The sequence below is a fragment of the Littorina saxatilis genome, linkage group LG12 (genome assembly GCF_037325665.1).
Source record: "Littorina saxatilis isolate snail1 linkage group LG12, US_GU_Lsax_2.0, whole genome shotgun sequence".
Lineage (NCBI taxonomy): Eukaryota > Metazoa > Mollusca > Gastropoda > Littorinimorpha > Littorinidae > Littorina > Littorina saxatilis.
Window position 1 is genome coordinate 31,038,943 of NC_090256.1, and position 13,785 is coordinate 31,052,727.

General features: G+C 42.6%; 1 protein-coding gene across 2 annotated transcripts in view; it reads right to left on the minus strand.

The window, feature by feature from the left end:
* Window positions 1–13,785, minus strand: part of LOC138981734 (serine/threonine-protein kinase 32A-like) — a 131,356-nt gene that overhangs the window by 22,053 nt on the left and 95,518 nt on the right. For both annotated transcript variants that reach the window (XM_070354805.1, XM_070354803.1), the window contains exons 3-6: window positions 5,448–5,612; window positions 3,186–3,346; window positions 693–730; window positions 202–291 (exon numbers count right to left, since the gene is read on the minus strand). In XM_070354805.1, coding sequence (XP_070210906.1) covers window positions 202–291; window positions 693–730; window positions 3,186–3,346; window positions 5,448–5,612 — 454 coding nt within the window. The remainder of the gene's footprint in view (window positions 1–201; window positions 292–692; window positions 731–3,185; window positions 3,347–5,447; window positions 5,613–13,785) is intronic.

Here is a 13,785-nt window from a genome sequence, read left to right on the forward strand (position 1 = left end):
TGGGTGAGAAGGAGAGAGAGAGAGAGAGAGAGAGAGAGAGAGAGAGAGAGAGAGAGAGAGAGAGAGAGAGAGAGAGAGAGAGAGAGAGAGAGAGAGAGAGAGAGAGGAACTTATACACACAAGGATACAACACGTTATTGACAGAAACAGAAAGCCAGACAGAGAGGAAAAGTGAACCTTAGACAACAAGGCCAACCTTACCCATATAAGGCCATGTGCCAGATATAGAAGTTGCGTATTCATTTTCGGACAACTGAGTGGCGATGTTGAAATCCGTCACGTGACAGTGTCCTGAGATAAGAGAGAACAACAATCATGAAGCAAAGACGTGGAACATAATTATGGGACATAATCAGGCATGCCAATTAGCCACGGATAGGTTGATTACTATCATGTTTTGAACACCCCAGCTGCTTTTCACAGAAACGTCTTTAGGTGTGGTGTAGTGCATACGAACTATAATGTCGTCTGACAAAATGGTGTAATCCAGTCTTACTCGTTGAGCTGGATGTTGTATCCTTCTCTATATTAATCGTAGACAACTTTTTCTTTCTCTCTCTCATTCTAAGTTTTCTTTTCTTTTTGTCCTTGTTTAGATAAAAGCAATCATGAAAGCATTATGTTTATAAACATCCACGGAACTCGAACGCACGCACGCACATTTTAGGGAGAAGGAAAAGAAGACATCATACCTTGTTCATCCAGTAATATATTGTCTGGCTTGATATCTCTGAAAGAAAAAGAAAGAAACGGATCAGAAGAAAAAAAGGACTAAGTATCATATTGCATTGTGTTCTACTTTCTGTGCCATTTTGTCTCCCGCTCCGTGTGCAATCAATAGCGGGAAAATACCATTCCCAAGGCAACAGCAGCAGAAGCAGGCTCCAGCAGATAAAACGCAAACAAATTGGACAGTCCAAGTGTTTCCCAAACTATCTGAACGGTGGCTGTGCAAACAACTCGGCGCATCAAATTCTCTTTAAGTTTACTTCCGAAATAAAGAATAGCAGGATATGTTTTTTTAACCTTGCAATTGTTTGAGCTTTCTAAAAACCGTGTGTTGAAGCAAGCAATCGCCAGATTTTTGCGATCTTCTAAACACCTATTTCAGTGGAAGCAATTTCAGTACTCGCAAGAACAACATTATGAGTTATTTCTAATGTGCTGACTGTTAGCAAATGATAACAAGACATGTCGAGAAAAAGATATCAAGCATGAGCCTTTTAGGCGAATGCTGATATCATTTGTGAAACAATCATGTCTGTTATCATTTGCTAAACAGTCAGCATATTAGAAATAACGGTTTTATTACCGTTTAATCCGACCAAAAGAAATTTCGAAGCGACCCCGCGAATTAGACAGAACAGCCGCAATGGGAACTTGAGGGCTTCTACCTCATTATGCCTGTCAGTCAAAGAATTCTCGTGACCTGAGTCAGCCAATCAGAGTAATTAACACACCTGACGTGATGAATATTCACAGGTCAAATGCCTTTGACACACAACAATCTCACAAGATAAACCATACATGTTGAACATGCGTTTCGGTTTCTTCGCTTTTTCTCGTTGAACAGAGAGCGACAGATTTAGAACCGACTCCAGACGGATGGGAAATGACGTAAAGATACATTTGATGTAAAGCGAGTGACGCAATTTCACTTGATTTTTGCGAACTTTGATCATTTAGATTTCAAGTGAGCGGTCGGCATTGCACACTCAGACGATGGGCGGTGCCTTGCTGTTCCGTAACGCACCCACCGACAAAACTCGCTTTTCGGTATTTTTTAGATAAAGAGAGTATTATCTGACAGCATTTGAAGTGTCATTCTTTAGAATAAATCACGCTGATATTGTTGAATTACATGTTTACTTTGTCTTGTTAATTTTTAGCGTGATAAACAAAAAGGGTCCCTGCCTGAACGTTATAACATTTAGAGTGTCACCTAGAATCCGTCCTGATTGGTCAAAAAGCCATATGGGGCACTGAATTGGTAATAAATGCTTACAACATGAACATTGTTGAAAAAAACACGTGATTTTGACAGGGATTCATATTAAAATCAAAGTGAAAAGAACGTGCACTATGATAAAGTTGAACAATAAGTGTTTTTGAAGTTTCTGTATAACACAGTGCAGTTTTTGTATTACACGATCAAAAGATCCTTCTCTCTGTCTGTGTAACTTACTTAAAAGCAACAGCATCTGTTTTAACAACAACAAAAAACAAGAAGGGCAAAGCCCATACGACTCACATGCTTGACCTTGACCTTTACATGACCTTGACCTTCAAATAACTAAACCTAGCAATGACATCATACACCAAGAACTGCTTTACACATTTTTCCTACCAAAATACATGTGACCTTGACCCAAGGTCAAGGTCATCCAAGGTCATGCAACACAAAGCTGTTAATTCAAGACATAGGAAGTACAATGGTGCTTATTGGCTCTTTCTACCATGAGATATGGTCACTTTTAGTGGTTCACTACCTTATTTTGGTCACATGTCATAAGGGTCAAAGTGACCTTGACCTTGATCATATGTGACCAAATGTGTCTCATGATTAAAGCATAACATGTGCCCCACATAATTTTTAAGTTTGAAACAGTTATCTTCCATAGTTCAGGGTCAAGGTCACTTCAAAATATGTATACAATCCAACTTTGAAGAGCTCCTGTGACCTTGACCTTGAAGCAAGGTAAACCAAACTGGTATCAAAAGATGGGGCTTACTTTGCCCTATATATCATATATAGGTGAGGTATTGAATCTCAAAAACTTCAGAGAAAACGTGAAAAATGTGAAAAATAGCTGTTTTTTAGGCAACATTTATGGCCCCTGCGACCTTGACCTTGAAGCAAGGTCAAGATGCTATGTATGTTTTTTGGGGCCTTGTCATCATACACCATCTTGCCAAATTTGGTACTGATAGACTGAATAGTGTCCAAGAAATATCCAACGTTAAAGTTTTCCGGACGGATGTCCGGACGGACGTCCGGACGGGGGGGACGGACGGACGGACGACTCGGGTGAGTACATAGACTCACTTTTGCTTCGCATGTGAGTCAAAAAGCTACTTCAAATCTTATGAATTATGAATTGAGCAAGTGTTGACAAAGATGCATTGTATTGTTTTGTATTGTTTTGCATTGTAAGTGGTTTGATTGCTTTTAGTACTGGTCAAACCTGTGTAGGATGTTCTGTGAGCGGAGGTAGTCAAGGGCCAGGGCGAGCTCCGCGATGTAGAGCTGGATGCACTCCTCTGTGAAGACCACCTCCTGGTTCATGTGAAAGCGGAGGTCACCCCCCAGCAGTAGGTCCACCACCATGAACATGTCTTCCTCGTCCTGTGCACCACATACATACAGATATGCAGACCCAACTTACAGATTACAGGCGATGAAATTCACCACCATCAACATGTCTTCTTCATCTTTTGACACACACACACACACACACACACACACACACACACACACACACACACACACACACACACACACACACGCAAGCACACACGCACGTACGTACGGGCGCACGAACAATTGGACAGACTACAGTGCTCAAACGAACGTAACATGCTTGGAAGGAAACAAGAGAACCGTTACTTTAGATAATATTTTCCTGAAATGACTAGAAAGTGCGGTTAGGTGAGTGACCTAAAAGAGGATAAGAATAGGTTTCACGGTTTCAGCAGTGCTAAAAGTCAATGGGCATAAGCATGTAAGTTTTATTTTCGACTTGCAAGATGGACGAAAACAAGGTGAAGGGGATCACTGACCTATAAAGCAACAGTAGATTGGATGACTGGTCTAACCAAAGAGCTTTTCTCTACGGATTTCTGTTGCGGAAAGCTCTTTGATTTGTCTGAATGAAGGGCGTAATGAACCATAATGATGGGAAAAGACGGAGGTGACGACTATGCTCAGCCCGGCTTATATGTGCAACAAATGCGGTGTTTGACAGAACTGCCTGGAAACTCAATACAAAATAGGCTAGTCATCCTACTGGAAGAATGACAAAAGAAAAGAGGTAGTTCTCATCCTTGATTTATGACGGAAAGGTACGATGACTGCAACTGACCTGAGAGTATGCGCTAGGCCAAATTAAAGAAATCATGGAATGTAACTAACCCAGAAGTACTCAGAGGAATTGGTACCCTTCTTTCCGTGTAAACAATCATGCACACCAATAATAATAACAGCAACAACACACCTGTTGATACTTTTGCGGGGAATCAGACCAACCTTTCAACCGGAAGGATAAAACACAAAAAAATCAACCGCTTGGCTGCTTTCGTGCGGAGTGGGATTTCTTCTTTGAATAAATGTTGCACATTGACACAGGTGTCACAGTCAGTTTCAAAATAAATTATTCAGAAATGAAAGAAAGTAAGACAAGTCGCGTAAGGCGAAATTACTACATTTAGTCAAGCTGTGGAACTCACAGAATGAAACTGAACGCACTGCATTTTTTCACAATGACCGTAGTCCGCCGCTTCTGCAAAACGGAGTGAAACTGACGAGCCTGTTCAGCGCGGTAGTGGTTTCGCTGTGCTGCATAGCACGCTTTTCTGTACCTCTCTTCGTTTTAACTTTCTGAGCGTGTTTTTAATCCAAACATATCATATCTATATGTTTATGGAATCAGGAACCAACAAGGAATAAGATGAAATTGTTTTTAAGTCGATTTCGGAAATTTAATTTTGATCATAATTTTTATATTCTTAATTTTCAGAGCTTGTTTTTAATCCAAATATAACATATTTATATGTTTTTGGAATCAGGAAATGATGTAGAATAAGATGAACGTATATTTGGATCGTTTTATATAAAAAATACAATTATTACAATTTTCAGATTTTTAATGACCAAAGTCATTGATTAATTTTTAAGCCACCAAGCTGAAATGCAATACCGAAGTCCGGCCTTCGTCGAAGATTGCTTTACAAAAATGTCAATCAATTTGATTGAAAAATGAGGATGTGACAGTGCTGCCTCAACTTTTACAAAAAGCCGGATATGACGTCATCAAAAGTATTTATCGAAAAAATGAAAAAACACGTCTGGGGATATCATTCCCAGGAACTCACATGTCAAATTTCATAAAGATCGGTTTAGTAGTTTGGTCTGAATCTCTCTACACACACACACACACGCACAGACAGACACACACACACACACATACACCACGACCCTCGTCTCGATTCCCCGGGCTCTATGTTAAAACATTTAGTCAAAACATGACTAAATGTAAAAAGCCGGCTCTTCCGTAAAAGCAGCCAGACTGTAGAGTTTTGGAATGTGTCCCCTTGGTAAATGAAAGGATGATCTAATGCCTCGTCAAAGCTTTGGAGGGATCTATGTTGACTGACAAGATGGTTCACACAGGGATGACAGTATGACGGTATCTTATTGCGGCATGTAGCCACTAGTGAGCGCAACTGACCTGAAAGGCGTACCAGAGGTTGACCAGGAAGGGGTGGTCGAGACATGTGAGCATGTTGAGCTCCCTGATGACGTTGTTGATGGCCTGCTGGCGGGCACACATGGCTTTATTCATGTACTTCATGGCGAACATGCGCTTCGTGTCCTTCTTCTGCACGATGCACACCTGCACGCACACACATAAATACGCTTGCGTTACAAATGACATTCACTTACAAACAAACAAACAAATCCAGTTTTAGAAAGCATCTGCAATCACGTGACTCTTACTTGGCAAGCGACGCAGTACGTTGAAATGTGAATGCAAATGAAAATCGATTTTTTTGTTTTGAAAACACTGAAGTTCTTAATTTATGATAGCACCCTCAGTTCTCGTCCTTTTCTTCGAATGTCAGTTCTGTCTGACTGTAATCTTCTCACAAACCCGAGAATCACGAGTTTTGTCTGCAGCTTTGGTGAAATCTTTGAGTGTTGTGTTTCTGCACTGGACGCTTTTTCTTCTCATAACATGCTCAATACGCCAAAATTATACTCTCAAAGATAAGTCGATCAGTAACAACATAAAATGCCAACAAAGAACCCCCGGTGCTACAATCGTATACATATACAAACACTCCAAGAAAAGCGAGCTAAAACTCTCCTAACAAGAGTGGAAGAAGGTGGCATTTCAAGGGGTTCTTGCGAGCACAAAAAGTTTGAATAGTATATTTGATATGAATACGAAGTCTTAATCGATACTACAAAAGCACAAACTTGTATCCCAAAAGACATGGTTTGTGTCTTGACTGCAAGATTACCAACACTTTAAATTTACAAATTTGCAAATCTTAGAGCGGATGGCAAACGCATTTAAACTCAACACACACACACACACATTTTCAATAGGAAAAGTAAATGTTATATACGACTCCCCTTTGTCATGTCCCATCACAGTGGACCCCCCCCCCCCTCCCCAAATACAATGTAGAAGACTCCCCCCCCCCCCCCCCCGATAGAAGTTCCCCTCCCTCAGTTTTCTCAGCTTTTCGGTTTTTAAACTCTGTAAATTTACCCCCATTTTAACCCATATGTGCCCACCGTCCCACATGGGACGCTATCTTTTAGTGGAGATTATAAATTAACTGAACCCAATAAAGTGGTTTTCATTCCCCATGACATATCAAGGGAGGCTACGTGTGTCCAGTTTTTGTGTTGAACGGGATGTATCTCCCTTACCGTTTCACACAGGTGCAGCCATTTGCATTTTTTGGTCTGAATTGATGAGCAGAATATGGCAAGCAGTAAAAGATAAGTTGTTATTTTCTTTACCAAGGACTTTTATATATCAAACAAAGAATAAATAATGGAGATACTGATGTTATCTGAATATGGATTTCGCGGATTGTTTAAAAAAAAGTTTTGCTTGCATCTGTGAGTGTTCGAAGTGCCGTCCCATATATGGGACCGTGGGCACGAGAGGGGTGTTTTTTTTTAACACATACAAAGAAGGATTTGCTTCTCTTGTCTTCCAGACTCTATAATGTCAACGAAGTTTTATCAATGCTGGAAGATGACAGCAGTGTCCAGGAAGCCTCTGTCTTCATTGAGCCACCTCCTGTGACTGAGGACACTGATGAAGACAGCGGAGAAGAAGACGGGGAAGGGACAGTCTCCAACCTCAATGGCCGTCAGCTGCGGGCGCCTGCTTCTGCCACAGTTGTCAGGAATGGTCAACGCCAGCCACTTTATGAACCCGAGAATGACAGGTCTTCAGATAAAGAAAGAGTAAGATTGGACATAAGCTTGTGTAAAACAGTAATCTAGGGTTATCTGTAGTGGAATTATCAATGCCACAGACACAAAGTCAGGTCTCATTGTCGTGCGATGGAACGACAACAATATCGTGAACGTCGTCTCAAACAAGGTTGGGGTACATCCACTTCAGGTGGCAAAGAGGTGGTCAAGGTCAGAGTCCAGGCAAGTTCAACTCCCACAGCCCTTCCTGATTCGCCACTACAACCAAACAAACCATGGGAGGTGTTGATCACACTGATCAGAACGTTGGCAAGTACAGGGTTGCCATACGCTCGAAGAAATGGTGGTGAGCCATCTTTGCCTACTGCCTAGACGTCTGTATCCAACAGGTGTGGCATCTGTACCGAGCAACTGAGGCTGCAAAGAACAACCCGCTGGATCTTCTCGCCATCCGCAGCTGAGTTGTCAGGGTCTACCTTGGCCGCGCTTCACACCATACTGCACCTGGCCGTCCAAGAGGCCACGTTTCTGTGGACAAGCGGGTCTTGGAAGAGATCAGGTTTGACCGACTGGACCATCTGGTGGAATTATGGCCAACACAACTGAGATGCGGAGCTTGCGGCAAGAAGACCAAGCACCGTTGCTCAAAATGCAAGGTCGGGGTTCATGACCGATGCTTCCGGCAATATCACACTAAATGATGTTCTTCAACGTATGTGAACCACGACTGCAACACTCTATTTTTCAGTTGAATTGAAGTCAAAATGACAAAAGCCACGGACTGTTTCCAGAGTCAGAAACGAAATGTCGAATTGTGTTCACAGTTTGTTTCATTCTGTACAAAATGTTAGAATGAACAGTTTATTTCCCATTTATCAAAGGCAACAATTGCTCAAAATTCAGTTTATGTTATCTTGAATGATTTTATTTCAATAAAAGTTCAAATCATCTGTAATTTTTGCTTTTCTATGTAATGTACGTGAGAAAGTAAGAAAACCTCTACCCTCTCGTGCCCACTGTTCCATATATGGGACGGTAACGTTTTGTCTTCTAAATCACTAATTTCAAAGTTTTACTCCAAATGAGTATGAAATAGGTCAATTATAGACCAAATGCCATGCAAACAAGCAATTTTTGTTTGAAAAAAAAATGTGGGCATATATGGGTTAAGACTCCCTCCTTTTTAAGACCTGATTTTTTCTGATTTTGTTCTGGTCCTAAAGACATCCGACACCGACTAAACATCCGAGCGAATTCGATGATGTTCTCACTAGTTTTGCCAAGACTTAATTATTCCAGACACTAAGCTGTGACCTCAAATCAAACAATGACATCATAATTTGATGCATGCCGGGAGATCATCAAACCCTAGAATTGTGCTAAGTTTTAAAGCTCTCGCTCTCACTGCTCATTCCTATAACTCAGGGGAGTCAAAAATTAATCAATTTAACTATGACTCGAGAAAATTAATATTGCAAGCCTGCTATTACGGCACCATTTATCATCTGTTAAACGAGCAGGAGAATGGCAAGATCACGCAGGCTTTGAAGTGACTTAAATTGCAAGCTTGCTGCCAATGGGCGTTGACAGGAGCCGGGCTCGCGTCGTGGTCGTTAAACAATGTGACAAATGGAATTCCTGGCACATGAAGCAATTTAGCACCAGGCTTCAGCTAGCGGACGGGGAGGATTAAACTGTCAATCAGTGACCTCTCTGCACTTACTCCTCCTTGGCTTATCCGCGCGGAAAACCTCAGAATAGCTATCCCTTCCTCTTGATCTATGCATGGTCTGACTCAGCATCAAGGATGATGACATCGCCGCGTTACTTACAATCGCAATAAGCGTACATGAGAAAATATGACGAACGTACCGTATGAAGCAGCTACGTAGGGGAAGGGCTTCTAATATGGACCACGTTTTGTTTCATGCTAATAACTAGCTTGTTTTCTTGCGAAGAAGTTTCATTTTGTGTTTGGTAGTCCTTCTCTCTTAAGTGAACCGTTAGGCCTAATTAGAGTGAAATAGCTTTGATAGACCTTCAGCAAAAATTAAATAAAGAAAAAATCACAAATGGTTCATATTAGGCGCCCAGGCTCCTAATATGGACCAGTGAAGCGGCCTTCACGAATCACTGTCAAAAGCCCCCTATACATGTACTTCAAAATAACATGATACAACTTGGTGTGCATGTCAGACTAATTCAAATATGCTTTAGATTTATCTGTTTCGGGTTGATGAGAGCATTATTTGAAGCACACCAGGAAACTAAAGAAGCATATCAAAAACAGAGTGAAAATAAGTGAAATTATCAACTTCCACAAAAAGAAGATAATTTGATCTATTTTTTTGAAAGCTTGAGGGCTAGTTATAAGTTATTTTCAGCAAGCTTCTTAATGAATTAATGAAAATAGCCTTTAGCTTTTATTTTCTTCGATTTGCTGAAGGTGGTCCATATTAGGGGACTCACACATACTTTGAGATTTTGCTATTATTTTTTGTTTGCAGTAGAAACTCGGGGTCAAAACTGCTAAAATGTAACAAATACAGTCTTAGCTGTCATATATAGCAATTTTTGTGTGATAAAAGCTTTGGCTGTGGACAGAAACGAGTCCGTTTTAGGCGTCAAATTTAGAGTGAACGCTGCCAAAAGTGAAAAAAAGAGAAAAAGGCTAACGGTTTTGAGGTTTGTGTTTCTGCAACTGTTTTGACCTGTGCAAGTTATCCAGAGAGAGTGAATACAGCGAATGAAATTGTTTTTAGCGCTATAGCGCCGTTAGTTTGTCAGATCAAAAGGTGGTCCATATTAGGAGCCGGTCCATATTAGGAGCCCTTCCCCTATGTATGTTCAACAAACTCATCACCCAACTGTTCCCACGCAATAGTAACTGTTGCAAGTCGTGCTGCATGTCACTGATCTAAGAACGTTTCCTTAAAAATTATTTCTGATGTATTTAGAAGATAAATGGACTGGAATGAATCAGTGGAGGTCAAATGACCTGCAACACGGTTGGTAACTCTCGCTTCGCATTACGCGGATAGATTTATTCGGCGTCCTTTCTTTTACACTCAGACCATAGACGTCTTTACTGGACCCACTGATCCCACCTGACCAGGGAACTACACAAGTTTGGGCGCAGACATTTCGCAGACGCAGTATGATGACAAAAAAGTGCAATCACTTTCTGGTACTCAAACATTCACACACAAATTGCGTTCCATGAACACGGATAGCCGACACAGAACCACTTTTAACTTTAAGCTAATGATCACAATGGCGTCCTGTGCTAAATGGGTTTCAAGGGATGAAAGCGGGCGGGGATGTAGCTCAGTCGGTAGCGCGCTGGATTTGTATCCAGTTGGCCGCTGTCAGCGTGAGTTCGTCCCCACGTTCGGCGAGAGATTTATTTCTCAGAGTCAACTTTGTGTGCAGACTCTCCTCGGTGTCCGAACACCCCCGTGTGTACACGCAAGCACAAGACCAAGTGCGCACGAAAAAGATCCTGTAATCCATGTCAGAGTTCGGTGGGTTATAGAAACACGAAAATACCCAGCATGCTTCCTCCGAAAACGGCGTATGGCTGCCTAAATGGCGGGGTAAAAAACGGTCGTACACGTAAAATTCCACTCGTGCAAAAAACACGAGTGTACGTGGGAGTTTCAGCCCACGAACGCAGAAGAAGAAGAAGAAGAAAGGATGAAAGCATGTCGTGAAGCGGGACACAAATTGCACAGGACTGGCATCAAAGAACTTTCCCTGCAGGAAGTCCACAGGGGGAACCTACTTGCTGGTACTGTCACTTTTTGACAGAATGCTCGGTAAATGGTCTAAACAGAAAGACTGGCGTCAGACAACAGTCTCGACTTGAAGGAGATAAGCGCCATCACTTTCTCAAAACGTCAGTGGCATGTAGCGTTACATTAGTTATACACTGGTACCAGATCATTTCAAAGCAAACGCAGATAGATGGTACAAAAGCGACAACAATAGCGATGGTCAACACAGTTGGATGACAGAAAAGCGCAATCCCATTCCAACAATGTAGTCTAAGTGTCACGTTGCGTTGGTCCCAACGCTGGCAGTAGACCAGCGCGAAGTCAACGAAGATGGATGACAGAGAAGCGCCATAAACTTCTAACAATGGAGGAGATATGTACTATGGCGTTGGTCCCAACACTGGCAGCTGATCCCTTCAAAGGCAACGCAGTTGGGTGATAAAAAAAAAAGCGCCCTCACTTTCGAACAATTCAGGTGTCATGTAGCGTTAGTCCAAAGACTGGCACCAGACCAATTCGCAGTCAAGGGAAAGGAGGAAATGTATTAGAAACAAGCTCAGCAGCAGGCTCATTCTGGGCCAATCCCGTTCAAACCCTACCCGACCAGGCAGATAACTTGTATCCATTGTGCAGGAGCTCAGTGTTGACACAAGGTCTTTGGACGGCATTATCTTTTGCGCAAACCAGGCTCTTACGGTGTCATCCCAACCCGTAGAGTCGCCGTGTTTGTCTGCAAGCGCTCTGACACCGGATGCTGGGCAAAGAACTAGAGTCCTAATCCTGCCAAGAAAAGAGGCTCAACGGCCTGGCTGAAAATGGTCTCCCTTTCGAGTCAGAGAATGTAAGGTACTGTATTAAAACGGTGGCAGAGAAGATTGAAAGGTCTTGAAGCGCTCAAAGAAGTTCTTCTATTTTCAGTATGATCAGCAGGGACTGCGGCTGCGAAATACTGTATTCTAGGAGACGGCATTGTGTGAGACTGGCATATTTGCCCGTTTTCTAAATTTAGTAAAAACCGGTAGCGTTTCATCTATCTATATCTATATACGGCTTGTGTGTGTCTGTCTGTCTGTCACTTCGCGATGCACGGACAAAGTTCTCGATGGATCTGCTTCAAATTTGGTGGGCATATTCAGGTAGACCCCAGACACAATCTGGTCGAAGAAACTTTTCAACAGGTGCTCTAAGCGCGGCGCGGTGAACCGATTTTGGTTTTTCTGTAGATCCATTCCCAATAACTCTTCCTTATCTTCTCCTGTGTTTTGCGCGTTTATCTCCCAAGTTCCTTCATGTGGCGTCAATCACGTCAACACGTGCTCTAAGCCGGCGAACCGCCACGCTGCATACTCCGTCTCGCGATCCACCCGGCGAAGCGGGTAATCATCTAGTCTTCCATATAACTGTTGAAGCCAGACGTTGTCCATAATGATTGGCTACCGCGACTGAAAATCAGCGCAGAGTAATGACTATCTGTGTCAAGAAATAAGGGGGAGGGAAAGGTTACCTCGATAAAGAACAACGGCAGAACTCACTCGAGCAGAGTCATTAGGGAGCGCGGCTGGTAAGGTATCTGTGCTGAATGGTAAATGTGAGGGAGGATTTTTTCTAGATGGGGTTGGAGGGGGGACGAATTGTAAAGGGAGTTGAATCAGGCCGTCTAATCACAGCATCAATGCTCACCCCTCCCCCCCCCCCCTTCCTCACACCTCCAGCCCCATTCCCCTAGGCCACTCTGTTCTCAGACAATGGAGGCTTGGAACCCTTTTTCTGGCTGAACACAAGGGGGATGACAACGGTTCCAGCGATACACAGCGATACACAACGACATAGGATCGGGATGAGTCTTACCTTGCCTGACATTTGTCTCGCTTTATCTCCTCGTCTTCCTCTGACACTAGCAAAAAATACTATACAAAATATGTTCAACTGAGCCACCAAATATAAAGCATTGTTGTGCGATATAGAAGAACTAAAGTGATCTTGCTCTGACCTACCACTGTGCTAACCTTTAAAAAGGCATCATCAATTAGGCAAAAGAAAAATGCCTGTTTATCGTGAAACGTCAAAAAAATAAAGGTGCTGATTGTATTTCTCTGTTTATTTCTTTTCTGAACAACTGAAGATTTCCGATTGGCAGCTAACGCACATTATCGTGATAACGGTTTTTTCCTCTTCGTCAATTAAGGTCTTTTTACCTGAGCAAAGAGGTGAACAGGAAAGCGCTATTAATTTGGTGAGCCATTTTCTCCACAGCTTTTCTGAAGTTCATCTCTCGAAACTCAACAAATGGCGATATGGACAAAACAGGCTCTTTCGTTACCGCTAAATGTTGAAATAACCAGCTACATTCTCAGTGGCCAGAGACAGATTGTCTGCACGTCTACAAGGCGAAGTAATGACGATAGCCCGTTGACATGATTGGCACAGAATCCAGTTACTGTTGGGTCAATGGTCCTCAACTTAACAGGCTCTTCCACTGATGATTCCTGATACAGTGCTAACTCCGCTGACTCCCTTACAATTGACTGGTATTGATTCTGGTGTGTGTGTGTGTGTGTGTGTGTGTGTGTGTGTGTGTGTGTGTGTGTGTGTGCGTGCGTGCGCGCGGGCGTGTGTGTGTGTGACAGACAGAGGCAGAGAGAAAGACAGAGTCCATGTGTATGTCAGCCAATGTCCTGCGGGACCCGAATGCCCCCCCCCCCCCCCCCCCCCCCTGGCTTCAATATATTGTTTCTTCCAAAATCATCTTTCGTGTGTGTCACACTTGCGTGCAGACATTTTGCGCAGCTCCATCTGGCTAGGACTGCAAATCAATCAAAACAAAACAAA